Below are 18,298 nucleotides of genomic sequence, written 5' to 3'. Positions count from 1 at the left end.
TTGCTCCCGCGCCTCGCTCAGCCAGTGAGCGGGAACCGGTCTGTATGTGGGATCCGAACCCTCGGGCGGGAGCGCCGCCGCGCTTCCCAAGTGGCGCACTATGCAGTGCGCCACCGGGCCGGCCCAGAGCTGGCAACTTCTAAGAACATGACACACACACTACATACCTCATTCATGTTCACTTTCCGGTTACAAGGGAAACTAGGAAGTGAAATTTCCAATTTGGATAACCATGAGTCCCATTAAAACTTGGAATGGGGGTGAGTGTTCTATTATCAAGAGTCATAAAGGCTGAGGGGACATTGGGGACAGTTAGCAGTTTCTGTCCCATCATCTTGTTTTAAGAAAATCACATTAGCACAGCTCTACATGATTGTGTTCATGCTTCTTCTCTGTCTTCATTTCCTACTATTCCCCCTCTCACTGGCCTTCTGTTTCTCCAGAAACTAAGCATCCTCTCCTGTGGGTCTGCTTGCTCTGGCCTCTGCCTGGAACATTCTTCCCGCCGTCATGGCCTTCCTTGAACACTGTTGCTAATGAACATCTTCCCCACACCCAAACCTTTACTCTCCTTTGCTTTTCTTCTTAGAACTTATCATCATCTGACAAAATTAACATACTATATCTTTGCTTATTTAGTTTCTCATGTTTCCCCATCCCCAACTAATAATGAATCCTTTATAATGTTTGCAATGTGCCAGGCACTGGCCTAAGGGTTTGTGCTTTCTATAGATTTAAACTGAATTATTTCTCACAACTCTATGACGTGGTAGGTCATCTACAATTGCCATACTATTGCTGCATAACACACGTCACACAACTAGGCAGCTTAAAACCATGATGATTTATTCTTGTGCATGCATCCCCTGGGCTGACTGAGGGTCGGTTGACCAGGACTAGGCTTAGCTGGGCTTGCCTCTGAGCTACAGGTTGAGTCCAGCTTGGTTCTTTGCATGAGGTAGCTAGCTGGGGCTGGTCTTCTCATGACAGTGGTGGATGCAAGTGGGATGCATGCAAGGACATTTCAAGCCTCTGTTTTGTGTTATGTCTGCTAATTTCCCATTGACCAAAGCAAGTCACATGGCCAAGCAAAACTACAGTGGAAAGGAAAAATATACTCTTCCATGAACATGAGGAGGAGGGAATATTTGTTGAAAAATCATCTACCATTTTATTTTTCATATTTCAGTTGAAGAAACTGAGGCACCTAGAAGGTAAGTAGCTTGTCAAGGTCACATGCCTGGTACCTGATAGAAGTGGAATGCAAACCCAGTTGGTATAGCTCCAGTGTAGCCAGTATAAGTCTAGCTTATACTAATGCCAACAATATGAGGGTAGAAACTTAGTCTACTTTGTTTTCCATTGTATTCTCAGTAACTAGAACAGTGCTTGGCACTTAGTAGGTGCTCAATAAAGCAAATAAATGAACTCAGCACAGTACACAGCACATGGTTGGTACTTGATATATGTTAGATATTATTATTGAGAAAAATCATTCAAAACTTGGGAGTAAGGTAATGGAAAAGCAGCATGTCCTTTCAATGTCATACTGGAATGTTGTTTAACTGGCCCACCAAAGGATTATTTAACTATCAAGGGAAGTGTACCTTTTTTGGACTCATTATTTACTATTGATTAAAGACCTAAACTCTGTGAAGTTGTATTTTTATAGATTTTTGTTAATTACATATATAAATTATTTCTGAAAAATGAATTATTCTGAAAAACAAAACAAAAAAACAAAAATTATACTACCCTGTAGACATTAATGAATATTTTATTTATCTAACTTAGCAATCTTATTCCCACTACGTTTAACCAATACCTATAAATCTGTCTCTTATTCTCCTTGAAACCAACTTCACTATTTTGTTAGTTTCCTCATTAATAAGTTGAATAAATCTTTGACATATCTTAATTTTATATTTTGAGTTACATATTTAACTTTTTGAAAATTGTTCTTTAACTTTAGCACTATTACTTAAAATTTTTCTTGCTAAAGTTGCAAGTGGTTATTCACTTCCAATTTAACCCAACTATTATTTACAGAATTCCCGTTTCTCTGGGGTAGGGGTATACACAGCTGGAATACAGGCGTGAGAGGAGAGACTTAAGAACTCACTGTTAGGCTTCCATACTAGCAACTGGGGGCCCTGAATGTTATCATGGGCCCTACAAAGCAGCCTTGACAGCCTTGAAATCATTATAAAGGCTTTCCAAGAGCTTATGTTAATTCAAGATTCTGATCATATAACTACAAAAGCTTATAGTTATCAGAGACAAAGTCCTGAAAAGAAAAATTGTCAAAGGCCTGAATCTTACTGTAAACATCCATTTGTCAGCAGACAGGTGTTATATGGATTTTTGAATTGAGACATAATTGATTATACATTTTATAGGGTACAGAGTTGACTATCAGAATTTGTGTACAATATGTGATGATCAAATCAGGATAGTTGTCATATTGGTTATTACAAAACATACTCCTTCTTTGTGTCCATTAACCAATTTCTCCCTAACCCTCTTCTCTCTGTCCCCCCTCTAATAATGACTATTCTGTTCTCTCCTTCTGAAAGTCCAAGGTATTATTGTTCGCTGTTTTAATATGGATTATTGAGGACAACACTTCTTCAGTAGCTCCCATGGGAGCGGTGGGGGTTGAAGTCTTTATTTTTGACATGTACAATTATCAAAGGGGAACAACTCAAAAAAGTTCAGTTCGGGACACCCCTTCCTCTAAATTGTGGCTACTTCAGTAGTCGGAATTTCCTTAATAGTCTCAACAAATGCCACATTAGTAGACCAACTGAAATCCTCTTTCGCTATTGTGAAGTATCTGTTTTTATTCTAAAACGTTTCCCTTGACCTTTTGCTCTTGATTGAGTGATAATTCTAGATTTTCAGAACACTGGAGTTTACAAAGAGCACTATGCATTCTCTTATTTGGCGTATTAACATTCTAGTAAGTGTCAGGTTGAGGATGGGAATCAGGACTTTGAATACCTAGCTAGATCTTGGATGTCCACAACTAGGAAAGTTGAATTGCAGGGTTTGCTCTTTTCTGGTGATATTTGGACAACCTTGGACAAGGTAAATAAAAGCCCTCAGCTTCCACCACCTCCTTGTTAACTTTCCCATTTTGTGACAGTCCGTTTCCCGTAAAATAAAGACTAACCAGTCAGAGGGCTGTCCAGGATGAACTAATCATGGTAAAGGATTTAGCATGGAGGTCGGCACAAAACAGCACTGCTTAATCCAGAGCAGTTAACCAATACTGGGCTGTCGTTCTCCCGCGCTGGGGACCCCACGAAGATGACCCTGGGCCAAGGAGCCGGAGGCCAGTGGAGTGAGCCCATTGAGTGGCTCAGACTGGCCCAGGGCGCGCTTCTGCCCAGCCAGGTTCAAGACCGACTCCGCTCCGCTCGGCCGCTGCCTTGCACTCTGCTGGGCGGTGCCACCGGGGCTCACTCCGCCCCCAGCCGGCCGGGGCGGGGACGCTGTCCCCCGGGAAACGGGACGCGCTAGTTGTCCCGGGCCGTCGCCTCGGTTCGCCGGGCTCGCACTGCGCGCAGTCCCGCGGTCGCCAAGTCGCCATAGGTGGGGGACAAGGGTCACCGCTCGCAGCGATCGCGGAGGTCGGGCGCCCCCCGGCTGCGCTGAGGTCGTGCGTCCTCGCCCCCTCGGGGCTGCGCAGAGGCGCGCGAGGAGCCGGTCGGCCCTGCGTCCCCTCGACTTTCCGGATGGCAGCCCCGGCCCTTCGCCTAACCCCGGGGGCCGGCCTGGAGGCGGCGAGCGCGATGGAGCTGGAGGAGGAGGAGGACCAGGAGGAGGCGGCGGCCAGAAGAGCGCGGACTTTCGCCCGAGACGCGCGGGTGCGCTTCCTCGGCGGCCGCCTGGGGCAGTTGCTGGGGCTCCCGGAGGAGAGATGGAGCCAGCATTTGGAGAGCGAGGACAACCGGCGGGTCCTGGGGGAGTTTCTGGAGAGCACCAGCCCCACCTGCCTGGTCTTCGGCGTCGCCGCGGCGGGGCGGCTCGCGGCCTCGCGGGAGGTAAGAGTAAGGAGCGACGGGCGAGGGGACCTGCCTCGCCGCCAACCCAGCAACGCGGGTGCCCAGGCGGGGCGCTCTCGGGGGTGCTTTAAGTACTTGGCTTCAAATGCCTACGCTAAAGGCCGCGCACCCACTCTGCAGTTAAGCGGCTGGAGGTTAGCTTTCTAGAAGGTCAGCCTTTTCCATCTGACCGAGAGTCCCCAGCTGAGCCTGTCTGACCGGCGAAACGCAGCAACAGCCGCGCTCTCCTTAGCGCTGCGCGTTAGGTGGGTTTTCTGTGCCAACTAACTCCCGTCTCAGTCGCTCTTGGGTCCCTCTGGAGTCATAACCTTAAAAAATGTGATGCTTGCCAGAGCCCATGTAACTTGTCACGTATCCAGTCCGTCTGTCAACCCCACTTCATCCGGGGGAAAGTACTGAGTTCTCGAAAGAGAGTGCCCAGGGAACCTGCGCACACAGGGTGTTAGCACCACTTAGGGGGAGCAGTTCTTTCCTTTCTCCCTCTCTTATGTTTTCTTCCTTTATTTTCCTTTTTGAATTTAGATTCCTTGTTCACTAGAAGGTTAACTATCACCTACAAGTACAATATTTGTATTTAACATTTTTCAAGTGTGAAGAGTTTGGAGCAAGTTTTAACAAATCTTTAGGTACTGCAGTGCCTCCGTTTAATGTTCTAAAGTGATATTATCATCACTAGATGTGGTCTTTGTAATATTTGGGAAATAGGACCGCAGAGAAGACAGAATAACAGGAAGCTTCCCTTAGGGTATTGTGAGTTTCGAAATTTTTTGTTGTGGTACTCTAATTGTAACTCATTTTTAAAAAAATTTGCCAGTTACACAAAGCGATAGAACAATAGAATGTGTACTATATGAGTCAAATATCATTATAATATCTAAAAGAATGACTCCATCGTTGTGGAAATGTTAAAATATCTTGGTTAAACACTTCTTTGCTTTGAAGATAGCAATACAAATTAACTTCTGTGCCTTGTCTTTATCTGTTTGACTTATTACCAAATGAGAAAATTGTTTTAAAGAATAACCTTTTAAGATGGAAACATTCTACATGTTCCTCATTTTTAGTTATGATGTTTTATGGTATATAATGATCTGGTGTAATTGACATGCCTTTAAAGGTGGTATTTCCACACCAGTAATACTGTGAAATTAGCTCTATAAAAGAACAAAGAAAACTGCATACACTTTGCAAACTAAGAAAGAGCTTTGGAAGGACCTTGTTTGTAAAAATAGGCGAGATGCGAGGTTTTGTTTCTTCGGCTAGCAATCCATCTACAGGTTGGATACAGTAAATCCTGCTTGTTAACTGGGAAACTACATGGTGAACTTGAACTAATTATCTTGCTTTTGTTTCAGATTCCAAGAGATGCAAAACATAAACTTGTTTATATTGCCAAGAAGATTACTGGAAGCCCTGGAGTAAATGATTTCTCACAAATGGTTTTCTTTGGAGAGTTACCTGCATCATTTCTTGGACATTTAACTGCTTTCCTAGATGAGGTACTAGGCTGTCTTTAATATTCAAATCTTTAATTTATCTCCATGACGTTTGGAATTATTTGAGACAACTTTGGCTATTAAAAAAAACTCAAGAAGTTGTTATTAAACTGAATCTGACTTTTGGTAATTATTTGAATCTAGACTGCCATCAACTGGGATCTGGAAGAGCAAGACCACACTCTGTTGGGATTCTTGCTCTACCATCTGTATTTGGCAAAAGAAGATACAAGACTTTCAAATTCCCTTGATCTTTCTCTGAGTTTATCTCAGTATTAGTATCTGCATAGCGTTCTGGAAAAGGCTTAAATGAAAGAGTGAGCTCTCAATGAGTATATCTAAAAAAGGCATTAAAACATCCAGAAACTTGGAGTTTAATTAAATGGTTTGGAAGAATCTCATTTAGTCATACTTGAGGGATATGAGCATTGGGCAGAAAAAATAAAAATAGGACATCACACTTGTTGTATGTGATATTACTTGGATTTACTTATGGACACGGCTTACATTTGGTCTGAATGAGACTATAAAGACATACACATTTTAGGTTGAAAGTTTTCCAAGGGTTGTCTTTGCTTAGTACCCACTACAGCTCATGTAACTGTCTAACAGTGGTTTATTTTTGTTTTTATTTTTTTGTACTTTTTGAGACCAGCCGCACCACGCTCAGCCAGTGAGCACACCGGTCATCCCTATACAGGATCCAAACCCGCGGCAGGAGCGCTGCTGCGCTCCCAGGCCGTCTCCCGAGTGCGCCACGGGCTCGGCCCCTAACAGTGGTTTATGATGATGTGCTGGGGACCCCCAGAGTTCTGTCTCCAGCCAAGGTCTCTTTCTCAGAATCCTGACTTGGAGAGAGAGCCATGTGTCTTTCTGATGTGATTTCCACTTGATGTGTACTAAACCTAACACCCAAAGTTGAACTTCTGGCCTTCCCCAACCTGTGTTACTTGCAGTTATCTCCAGATTAGTGGATGTGAACTCCATCCTTCCAGTTGCTCAAGCCAGAAAACCTTGAGTTATCCTCAACTCCCTTCTGTATCTCACATCTTTTTATCACTCTGTTAGGAAATCATGCAGCTTCCACCTTTGGAATATCCAGAATCAGTCTCCTTCTTTCCACTGCTCCCACCCTCATCTCCCTGCTTCTCTCGTGGCTCCCATCTACAGCCTATTCCCAACACAGCAGAAGAGTGATCTTAGTTGAAATGTAAATCAGAACATGTTGCATCTCTGCGCAGACCCTGCCTTGGCCCCCATTTCACCCAGAACAAGGGCCCAAGTACATACAGTGGCCTAGACTTGGATTTGTTGCTCCCTGTGGATTGGTAGTATCAGCATCTCCTGGAAACTTGTTAGAAATACAGAATCTCAGGGCCAGCCCCGTGGCGCACTCGGGAGAGTGCAGCGCTGGGAGCGCAGTGCCGCTCCCACCGCGGGTTCGGATCCTATATAGGAATGGCCGGTGTGCTCACTGGCTGAGCCCCGGTAACGAAAAAGAAAAAAAAGAAATACAGAATCTCAGGCTGCTGAGTCAGGATCTGTAGAGCTACATGACCATGCCAGTTGTTGGGCTCTTTTACCTGCTGGTAATCCTGCCAGTTGGGCCAATTGCTGAGCTAGGGCCAGGTCTGGAGCTCACAGACCCTTCAAACCTATTGTCCAGACTGGGTCATGAACCCTCCATATGCCAGGCCGGGTCAACAGACCCTTTACATGCAGGTCTATGAGCTAGGTAACTGGCAAACAGGTCCTTGGAAGGCATAGGTTGGAAAGCATGGTTGTTTGTGGTGGCAGCCACCCGAGGCAGTAGCCAGCCAGCCTGCTTCACAAATTCTGAAGAACACAAGAATAGCAACAAAACTAAAAAGATACATTGGCATGCATGCACACTAACTCCACACTCCCCACCTACCCCCCCAAATTTGCTTACAAAGGATGTGCTGAACCACACCCAACCAGACGTGAGGCAAAGGTCCTGACCAAACCATTCTATTTTCCCAACAGGATCATCAGATAATTCCAATGCTTGTTAAAGGATGAAAGCACTAGTCCAGAAGCCCTGCAACCTGGTCTCCCCATTACCTCTATAAACTCATCTCAGAGCCAGCTCAGGGCCTCTTTGCTGTTCCTTCCACATCCCAGGCACACTTGCCCCAGGGCCTTTGCTCTTCCTCTTTCCTCCTCTTTGCATGAATCCACCCAGCTAACCCCTTCAGGCCTTTGGTTCAGGTTTCTCTCTTCAGCTGGGCTTCCCTCCAGGAGAGAAGGGACTTTTGCAGGGCAGAGACCAGGCTGAGGCAGGTTATTTTTCCATACTTACAGGGTGGAAACAACTCAGTAATCAAGATAAATTATATTTTAATGCAAGGTTTTTTTAGAAATAAAAATTAATACCAAAAAATATCAACATTTTAAATAAAGGTAGGATCAATAACACTGCCATGCCATGTTGGAGCCTGCGGCAAAAGGAGAAATCAGTACTACCAATCCTGTCTTTATTTAAAATTGTCGATATTTGTTCATCATGAAATTTTGGGCATTCATTTTGATTTAAAACTTTTTAGGAATATTATTCATCTTGATCACTGAGTTTTTTGGTGTTCCCTTAAATTTTGTTCCTGAGGTCAGGGTCTTACTTGTCTTATCCTAGTCCTGGCCCTGAATCTTTGTTTGGCCAAATACTGGAAACATTGCCTGGCACATAGTAGGAGCTTAGTAAATATTTGTTAAATAAATAAAAGTCAAATGAAGGCTAATTGATATCTTATTCTTGTTAGAGACAAAACACTGAAGCTTCAAAATATTTCTTTGGAGAAAAAGCGTGTGGTGCATGATCTGTGCTATCTCCATTTGAGCTTTTGGGCATTTGTGTGAAAAGGACATGGGAAATTTTAGGCTAATGAGCCTATGGTTGTCATTTATTTATTTCATCAATATTTTTCGCACACTTGGTGCCAGTTAGTTACTGGATGCCAGGAGATTAGTCACGCAGTTTCCATCCTCCACCAGCAGGCGGCCTAGGGAGGGAGGCACACAGTGAAACCAGCAGTGACAGGGTGCGGTGGCCAGGGCTGTGATGGGGTCTAGCAGGGAGCCGAGGGAGCCTTACAGCACCTTCCCATGTCTAGGAAGTGGCAGGGAAGGTGGAGGATCTTGAAGAGGATGATCATAGGTCTTGGTTTGCCTGGGGCAGTTCTGGTTTCATCTGGTTCCAGATCATTTAATATGTGTTAATAATCTTTAGTGCTCCTTTTTACTCTCAAGCTTTTACCTTTGTATGCTAAATTATTTGGTCCCTTTAGTGCTAAAGGACAAGGAGACAGCTGGATGTAGAAGATGGAGGAAGGACATTCTGGGCAGAGGGAAAAGGCAACACAAGGGTGCAGAGGTAGGGACATGCAGGTGGAATTTTAGAATTGGAGTAATTTTGTGTAGCTGGATTGGGAAATGATAGCTGGGGAGTGAGAGAAATAAGGCAGGAGAGGCTGATTAGAAACTAAGCAGCCCTGTGACTTTTCCATGCAGACGATTGCCAGCAAAGCCAATCGCCAGACCCGAGTCCATGTGTTTATTGGAAGGCTGTAGTGATAGGAATGTCCTAGGAAGGTTTTTATCGGGGCCAGCTTCATTTGGAAGTTGTCTTAGTTTAAGCTGCTAAAACAGAATACCATAGACTGGGTGGCCTAAACAATAAACATGTATTTCTCACAGTTCTGGAGGCTGGAAGTCTGAGATTGGGGTGCCAGCAGGGTCACGTTTTGGTGAAGGCCCACTTCCTGTCTTCTCATTATATCCTTATGTGGCGGGGAGGGAGAGGGGTACACTCTTCTATTAAGGGCACTAATGCCATCCTGAGGGAGCCACCCCCATGACCTAATTACACCCCAAAGACTCCATCAACAAATATCACATTGGGATTAGGGTGCCAACATATGAATTTTGCGGGGGGACACATTGAGTTCATAGCACAAAAACTTGTGCTATGGAGGTAAATAGATCAGTAACAGTGATTTATGTCTTGTATTCCAAACTCATCAGTTCCTAACTTTCTGGGTGATTTGTCCATTAAGAAGAAAAATACTTAATGAGTAGATTGGTGAATTGGTGACTCAACTGATGGGTAAAGATGAGATCATGTTACTTAGTGATTGCATTAAGGAAGTTTTCCAGTGGTGGCATTCTTAAATGAGATAGAATAAGAAAGGAATATATCAGGTGTTTGAGTGGAAGGTGGGGCAGAGTCATTTGTCACTTCATATTTATTTTTTTCTCATTTGAACGACCTATATACACTTTACTTATATTCATTATTGTAGTCTTTGAAGTCTGACTCACATACACACTGATCAGGAGTGATTTATGGTGATTTGTTGGGGACTCCCAAACTTCCCTCCCCTAGCTTAGATCTCTCTTACTTATATTCATTATTGTAGTCTTTGAAGTCTGACTCACATACACACTGATCAAGAGTGATTTATGGTGATTTGTTGGGGACTCCCAAACTTCCCTCCCCTAGCTTAGATCTCTCTGCTGAAATCCAAGCTTGGCTATCCACCTGCCTTCCTGACATGGCCACTTGCTGTGTAATAGACATCTCAACCCTAGCATGTCCAAAGTGGAACTGCTGCTCTGCCCCTCAACATGACTGTGTGTCCCCATACATTATGATTTGTAATTATATTGTATTATATAATTATACCTAGCAAAAATATTTAAAATGTCATGTGGTTATTTATTTATTATGATGGCCCAAATCTGGAAAGAAACAATAATTGTGAATGTTTACCAGGACAAAATAGAAGTTTCATATGGTTCTTTTCAGTCAATATCTGGGCCCCATCCTTGAACATTTCCTTTTAAGAAGTCTGGGGGGGCCCAGGCTCCTGTATTTTGAAAGTATTTCTCAGGTAATTGTCTCTGGAGATTGAAGAACCATTGTAAAGGATAAAAGAAAGAAGGTAGTAAAGACATCCACGGCAAAGGCACAATAGCCCTTTTATCTGTAGTAGTGTATCTCCTTAGTAAATATGTCCAAATTATTTTGATTCACAGAGAAAAATTTGGGATTTTCTTACAGACTACAAAAACTAGCCAAAAAAATCTCAACTAAAACAAGACAAAACCCCAAGTTAATTGAATTACTTTGTATATAGCTTGGTGAAATTTATTGTAATTAACACGCACATCCCAGGTCTACTTGGAGATACTTTAGCTGTTTGATTGACTAATTGCTTTTGAAAGCCTGTGCTCAGAATTTCATAGCAGTTTTTATCTACAGCTCATGACACAAGCATTAAGTTGTAAAGAAGCTGGCCACATCAGAGAATAGGAAATAGAGTGAAAGTCTGAGTCACTACCCAGTAAATTAGAAATACGGAATAACCCAAATTTTCCTTGTGCCTGAGCTTTAGAAAAAGCTGTTAGTATCAGGGATTTAACTGAGAGAGCAGTTTCCCAGTGGGTATATATGCACGTTCAGCTTAAGAAGCCTGAACTCTCCAGTCCTGTTTCCAAAGCTCTTGGTGAACCCCCCACCCTCCCTCACAGCCTGATTGCTGCCTTTCCTCCCAGGGGCACTGGCTCTCCTTCCGGGCAGGCCACTGGCAGTTTCCCTTGAGGGCCATACACCCTGAGCACCTGTGGCTTTGTTTATCAGTATTCAGTTTTCTGGAATGCCTGCTGTCTTACTCTGTTCAGGCTGCTGTATATATATATACATATATATATAAAATACCATAGACTGGGTGGCTTAAAAACAAAAACAAATTTATTTCCCATAGTTATGGAGGCTGGAAGTCCAAGATCAAGGCGCTGGTAGATTTGGGTGATCTCCCTTGGGCCTCTTCTATAAAGGCACTAATCCCATTTATGAGGGCACCACCTCTCAATGCCCCCACCTCCTAATACCGTCAACTTAGGGGTTAGGATTTCAGCATATGAATTTTGGGAGAACACAAACATGCAGACCTTAGTACCTGCTTTGTCCTTTTTTTTTTTTTTTTTTTTTTTTTTGTGGCTGGTTAGTATGGGGATCAGAACTCTTGACCTTACTGGCCCTGTCCTTTCATCTTAAAGTTTCAAACCAAGTAAAAACTTTTCTAGCAAGTCTTCCCTATTACTGTTCCCTCCCAGACGCAGGTATTTCTCCCATGTTTTGTATTCATCCTGAACGTACTTCTAATTATGTCAGCACTTACACTGAGGATCATAGTTTCTGGGACCTCATGCCCTTGCTGAGCTCATTGAGGGCAGAGACTATTTCTTATTAATCTCCATATTCCTAGCTCAACATGTTGTTGATGCTAAGCAAGAGGATGTAGTAATAACAGTACCATTTGGAGAGATTTGTTTCCACCATTTGAAAACAAAAATGGATGTTCAGATTTTTAGTTAACTAGAAGATTGCATTGTCAAAATAAACTTCAAAAAACTGGGATAACTATTTTCTGAGCATGTTAGCTCATTGAAATTTGATAGCATAATGCTTATAAACTGGACAGATTATATCAGAAAATGAAAAACGTTTAAAATGAATAAATATTGGAAAGGAGTGAAAAGCAAGAAGAGACTAACTTTATTAACTCAACGTGTTCTTATTAATTATATAACATATGCTAGGCTCTGGGAGTATAAAAAAATACTTCTTAAGAGGTTTCACATACACAGTTTTATTGATGTTCCCAATTTAATGGTAGAAGGAGTTCTGAAAAAGTTCCATGTGGTTGAATAAACATCTTTCTGACTATCCAAACTTTTATCCACTGGGAATGCCACCCAAGGCTTGAGAAGATTAACTTACTCCTAGCCTCCATGTAATTCGAAAAGACTTTTTCATTAATATACTTTTTTCTTTAATATAGCCAGTGTGCTCAGTTTGCATTAAGAAAGCAGTTTACTTACTTGACGTGATTTTGCTTAGTTCATGTTGTGTTTGAGTTACTAGGAGCCTCCACAAATGTTAGATAAATGTGTAAAGGAATGAACAGTGTAATATTTCCACTTTGAAAGAATTTCTATCTAATCGATTAGGTCTAAATGGATCACTGACTGTCCTCTCTTTGAAGATTTGGTATCACAGGAGAATATTTATACAATTGAGAGGTTTTGTTGTTGATTTTGTATGACAAGAAAATCTTTGAAGGAACATATTATCTGTAGATTAATTTAACCACTTTTTCAAATGTTCCTCTTTCTCCAGATTTTAGTGCCAATTCTCTCTAATAAGAACAACCACAAATCCTGGTCTTCTTTTACTTCACAAGATATGGAACGTCACATAGAAGTCATGAAAAATAAAATGCATATTTTTAAGGGCAAAATGTCTAGAAGAACTCTTCTACCAATTCCTACTATTGCAGGTAACAACAATATTCCTTTAGTAAAATGGTTTTTGAAGATATGATCATGCTTTAACAATGTTTTTTAAGGTTAGAGACATGTCAGTGATAGAATAACAATGCCACAATGCAAATTAAGACCATAAAAATAACGGATTTTGAAGAATTTACATTTAAAAAACTAGTTTATGGATGCATAAAATAACTATTAAAATTCAAGGTCCTATTTTTATAAGTTAATTCACTTCATTATTTGTAGCCTGCAGACAAATGAAAGGACGATACTCCATGCAATTGAATCTGTGGTTATTAAATGGTCACATCAAATCCAAGAAATTGTAGAAAAAGATTCCGTGCAGACTTTGCTGAATGGTCTTCACTTGAATCCTCAGGCTGAGCTAGATTTCTGGACAATGAGGAGAGAGAATCTATCATGCACTTATGATCAAGTAAGTAGATAGCCCTAAAAATTGTTTGTAAATTGAATTGGCAAAGTTAATTATAGATTTAGGTTTCCCAATCAGTGATTTCCAATAATTTAAAGATTGAATACACTGTCTTTGTGTGGCTTAATAGTCTTTTCTCTTTTCTTACTCCAGAGTACTGTATGGATGGTATGCACTTTTAGAATTAATGTTGATTAAAAGTAATTTTGCCTTTATGAGAGCATTTTGATAGCATTTGAGATCATTGGAAACATTTTGCTGCCCTGGAAGAAGAGTCGTTCCCCAGCAAAACATTGAACATCATAAGATTTAATTAATCTGGTCGGTTTAGCTGACTTGGGAAGGAGTAGGGTCTTGCTTAGTGGAGAGACACAGCTTTGGAAGAATTAACTTTGGTTCCTTTGCTGGGTACTTGCCATATAATTTACTTACTTTAATGTTCTAAAAACTAAGACATTCATTCACATGTCTCTTGGAGATTTTCTGAAACAGATCAAGAAATTTTATATGGAAAGAGAGAAAGTTTACAAATATAATAACATGTAAATTGACTTTTTGAAAAATCAAAAAAAAAAAAACCCTCTACATGCATAATAAAACACTTAAGGAAATAAATATATTTTTAAAGTTATTTTGAACTCAAAACCAGATACATCATAGTGTTTAAATACTGTGCATATCATGAGTGGAATATAATTTAAAATTTTCTTACAGAATGCGCTTATTTAGTAGTTAATCTAACTTATATTTATTTGTATTATTTTCCCTTTAATCTAGCTTCAGGCTCCTATTGTCCTCAAAATGGTTCAGATCCTGAAAACTAAACAAAGCAGCTATTTTCCCACTTTGAAGGGCATTTTCATGGCTGTGGAAAATGGTAAGACGCTTGTTCCTCGGCCTGGCATCAGTGCCACAAACTGCTCGGCCTTGAGGGTAGACACCCTTCCCTGTGAGCGTGTTCGTGAAATGATTGCACTTGGCTCTTCTGATAAATTCATCTCACCTTTTGTGCTTTATTCTCCAGCTACACTAACCTATTTTTAATTTATCAGGTATATAGTAGGTACCTACTGAAGTAGCTCCAGATTGAAGTTTTAATAGTATGTGTTTGGAGGGGGAAGGCCTTGGATATTTAGTAGAGGGTAAACGAAAATACCCTGGATAGAAGTTTTCTAATCAGAGATTGGGCTATGGTTAGTTATTCACCAGTTCAAATCTCTGAATGTGCTTAATATCACCACTTATTTAGCTTACAAGCACTCAAAGTCATTATGGAAGTTTTAGTGAAGATTAAACATAGGGAGTGGAGGGGTGATCGTTGAGTTTTGAATAGGTAATACATGTATATTGTTAAAAACCCCAAGTTACAAAGAGGTATCCAGTTAGAAGTCTCTTCCCCATCCTTTCTAGTTTCAGTCCCACCCAATGATATCAACTCTCCCACTTTCTTGATTTCTGTTCATGCTTTTTTGTGCATGTTTAAGCAAATATGGGTATGCATGATACTGAAGTTTTAAATGATAAAATTAAAGATAATATGGACAAATAGTCTTTTTTTTTTTTACTAGTTTCTAACATTAAAGATGTCTTTTTTTTTTTTTTTCTATGACATTTGGAAGGTTAAGAAATACTTAAAATTCACTTTGAATTTTTTTTTTACTAGTTTCTAACATTAAAGATGTCTTTTTTTTTTTTCTATGACATTTGGAAGGTTAAGAAATACTTAAAATTCACTTTGAATTTTTTTTGGTATAACTTTAGGGTATTCTCTATGAATTCTGTTTGAAAAGAGGACTTAAGATAAGGGGGAATATTTGCTCTAAGAGGTCTGTCAGATACCAAGTCCTGTCCCAGTTCCACTCACCTAGCATCTTAAACTTGCCAAGTCCCTGGTTTTTCACTGGCCAAATTGACATGTTAATACCTTCCTTGCAGAGTTGTTATGTGGATTTAGAGAAGTACTTCTCAATCTTGTCATTATCACCATTTTGGACCAGATAATTCTTTGTTGTGAGTGACCATCTTGTGCATTGTAGGATGTTTAGCATCACCCCTATTCTCTACGCACTGCTCCCATTTCAGTTGTGACAATCAAAAATGTCTCCACACAGTGCCAAGTGTTTCCTGAGGGTAAAATCTCCCCTGCTTGAGAACCACTGGATTAGAGATATCGTATACACTATGTGAGGTACTGGGCACAGAGTAGATATGCCCTCAATAAATAGAGGCTGTTGGCGTTTTTTCTGTGTTTGTATAAGATGAACATTTTCTGTGGGTAAAGCTTCTATAGGAATGAGTCCCAGGGGTCCTCAGAGCCTTACAAACATGAGACATGGAGATTCAGAAAAAACACTTTTCAGTAAAGCAAGTGGCTAAAACCCATGGTCAGAGGGAGAAGGCTTCTCTCAAAGATGTACTTGAGGCTCTATGAAGTCACCAGAAATGCTTATCATATTTTAAGGACACTTACTTACCTTTTAGGTGCAATTATTTAATTTTGAAATTAACATTGATAAAAATATGCTAATTTCAGGATATGAGTGCATCTGGAGGAGAAAATAATTCCTAAGCCTTCTCAGGGCTTTATTGTTAGGTGGGTAGATTGATTGTTTGCATGTCAAGTAGAATAGTACCGGTAGGTGCATTCCTGACTCCTGGTGACAAAGTTCAGAGGGTTGTTTGTGGCTTTTTTGACACCAGTCTTTTGCGATAACACCACCAGAAAATAAGAATTCACTTTACTTCACTCCCTACCTTCATAAATAAAACCCGTTCTCAGTTAACGAAGAGTATTTGTAGCCTTAGAAGCAAAATGGAGTCTGATGGAGATCCATGTGGGGTACATTAAAAAGATGAATTTTAATAAAGAGGAAATTTGGATTCAATTAAGCAGTCATTTATAATAGTTAAATATTTAATTTTTTTCTATAGAATTTTTAAAAGTATTTCTTACCATGCTTAATTTTTTTTTATTGAGGTAAAATTTGCATAAGATTAACCATTTCGAAGTGTGTACTTCAGTGGAATTTAGCACATTCATGATGTTACACACCATCACCTCTGTCTAGTTCCAAAATATTTTCATCATCATACTTAATTTTAATAGTCATCTTTACTACTAATATAATAGACTCCTTCCAATCATTACATAGCCTCATAGGAAAGTGGAATGAGACAATGAATGATTCAGTTGCGTTCGTACCAAGAACCTAGGAGGAGTTTACATTCTAGTGATGAATTTCATAATCCAAGCCATAAAGTGACAACAGCTCACAGAAATGTTTTCTTCGTACAGTTTGTCTGTGGGGCTGAGTAGATTTCTTTAGACTCCAAGGGTATTTTCCCCCAGCCTTCAATTAATTTAGTTGCGACCATCTAAGTGCTCTGCTGAATGGCTGAGCGGCAAGTGCATGTAGTCTCCCAAGATGCTCACATGTAGACTGTAAGATAACAAATATAAAAGGAAATAGGGCAACATTTAAGGATAGCCATGTTGTTTTACATGACTTTCTTGAACTTGTGAAGTAAATTTAGAAACAAGAGACTGCATGATGTTAACGATGGTTCTCTTTCCTCTCAGCTCTCCTTGAAGCCCAAGATGTGGAACTTTACCTGAAACCGCTGAGGAGACACATTCAGTGTCTCCAGGAGACGGAATTCCCACAGACCCGCATGTTAATTGCACCCTTATTTCATACCATCTGTCTGATCTGGAGTCACTCCAAGTTTTACAATACCCCTGCTCGGGTTATAGTTTTGATGCAAGAGTTTTGTAATCTCTTCATTGACCAGGTATGAAGCATTAAAAAATGGGAACGATAAAAATCATTGCTGTGAGGTAGGGTTTATTAGACTAGTGAAGAATAAATTCAGTATACAGGAAGAGCTCCATTTTCCTCTTTTTTTTTTTTTTAAGAAAGTACTTTTATGGTAACAAAGGCCAAGTGGCTTTTTATCCTAAATGGCAAGGGAGTTCTAGAAGTAAGTCAGATACACTCAAAGGACAAGTTGTTGCCGGGTTTTGTTTAATACCCTACCTTTCTTCAAAGAGACTTAAGGCAGCTTCCAATAAAAGGCAGACAGGCATGCCAACTTCTTCATACACTTTCCTGTGGTTTCCACTGACTGATGGAAGACGTTTGCAAAGGGAAGCAAATTAAGAGAATCTACCCCCCCCCAAAAAAAATGACCCTCAAAAAATAGTAGTGGAATTGTATTGAAAAAATTCTGATTCATTGTTGATCTTTGAAAACCTCTTTTATAGTTGTTTTTCTCTTTCTTACTTAACTTGCAACATGTTAAAAAAAAAAAATCAGATCACCCCTGTCTCTTTCCTCATCCTTTCCGTGGGAACTTTCTTCTTCTCGTGTCCACACTATCAGAGCATATTACCTAACACTTGGGTGGCACGTAAGCCAGTGGTTCTTGGTTGGGGTGGTGTCTTACTCTGCTCAGGCTGCCATAACAAAATTATAGACTGTATGACTTAAACAACAGAAATTTATTTTCTCACCTTCCTGAAGGCTGGAAGTGTAAGCCAGGGAGCCTTCTTCTGGCTCGCAGGTGACCAGCCATCTGTCACCGTGTACTCACTTGGCCGTCCTCCTCCTCTGATAAGGCCATAGTCCTATCTGCTTCGGGCCCCACCCTTACAACCTCATTTAATCTTAATTACCTCCTAAAGACGCTATATCGAGATACAGCTACACTGAGACGTTTTCAACATAGGAATTTGGAGGAACACAGTTCATGTATTTCCCAGATGAATTGACAGACATGAGAGATGATGTCATTTGCTCACTTTCCCTGAGAAGTTAGGAGGAAAGCCAGACTAGTGAACAAATCCGCAGACTTGTGCTTTAGGGTTTCTGGAGTGTGAGATTGAGTTGTTTTTCTCTCTCTCTCTCTCTCTCTCTCTCTCTCTCTCTCTCTCTCTCTCTCTCTCT

At 40.8% G+C, this 18,298-nt stretch overlaps 1 protein-coding gene across 1 annotated transcript in view; it reads left to right on the top strand.

The window, feature by feature from the left end:
• Positions 1-232: 232 nt before the first annotated feature.
• The window catches only part of DNAH11 (dynein, axonemal, heavy chain 11), a 364,599-nt gene continuing 346,533 nt past the window's right edge, over positions 233-18,298 (top strand). The window contains exons 1-9 of the mRNA XM_008573669.1: positions 233-260; positions 1,190-1,214; positions 2,964-3,090; positions 3,396-4,049; positions 5,426-5,569; positions 12,768-12,947; positions 13,173-13,355; positions 14,130-14,229; positions 16,933-17,144. Coding sequence (XP_008571891.1) covers positions 233-260; positions 1,190-1,214; positions 2,964-3,090; positions 3,396-4,049; positions 5,426-5,569; positions 12,768-12,947; positions 13,173-13,355; positions 14,130-14,229; positions 16,933-17,144 — 1,653 coding nt within the window. The remainder of the gene's footprint in view (positions 261-1,189; positions 1,215-2,963; positions 3,091-3,395; positions 4,050-5,425; positions 5,570-12,767; positions 12,948-13,172; positions 13,356-14,129; positions 14,230-16,932; positions 17,145-18,298) is intronic.

This window comes from Galeopterus variegatus, unplaced genomic scaffold (assembly GCF_000696425.1).
Source record: "Galeopterus variegatus unplaced genomic scaffold, G_variegatus-3.0.2 Scaffold949, whole genome shotgun sequence".
NCBI classification, from domain to species: Eukaryota; Metazoa; Chordata; class Mammalia; order Dermoptera; family Cynocephalidae; genus Galeopterus; species Galeopterus variegatus.
The sequence above is the reverse complement of the archived record's forward strand: the minus strand, read 5'-3'. Positions and strand labels throughout refer to the sequence as shown.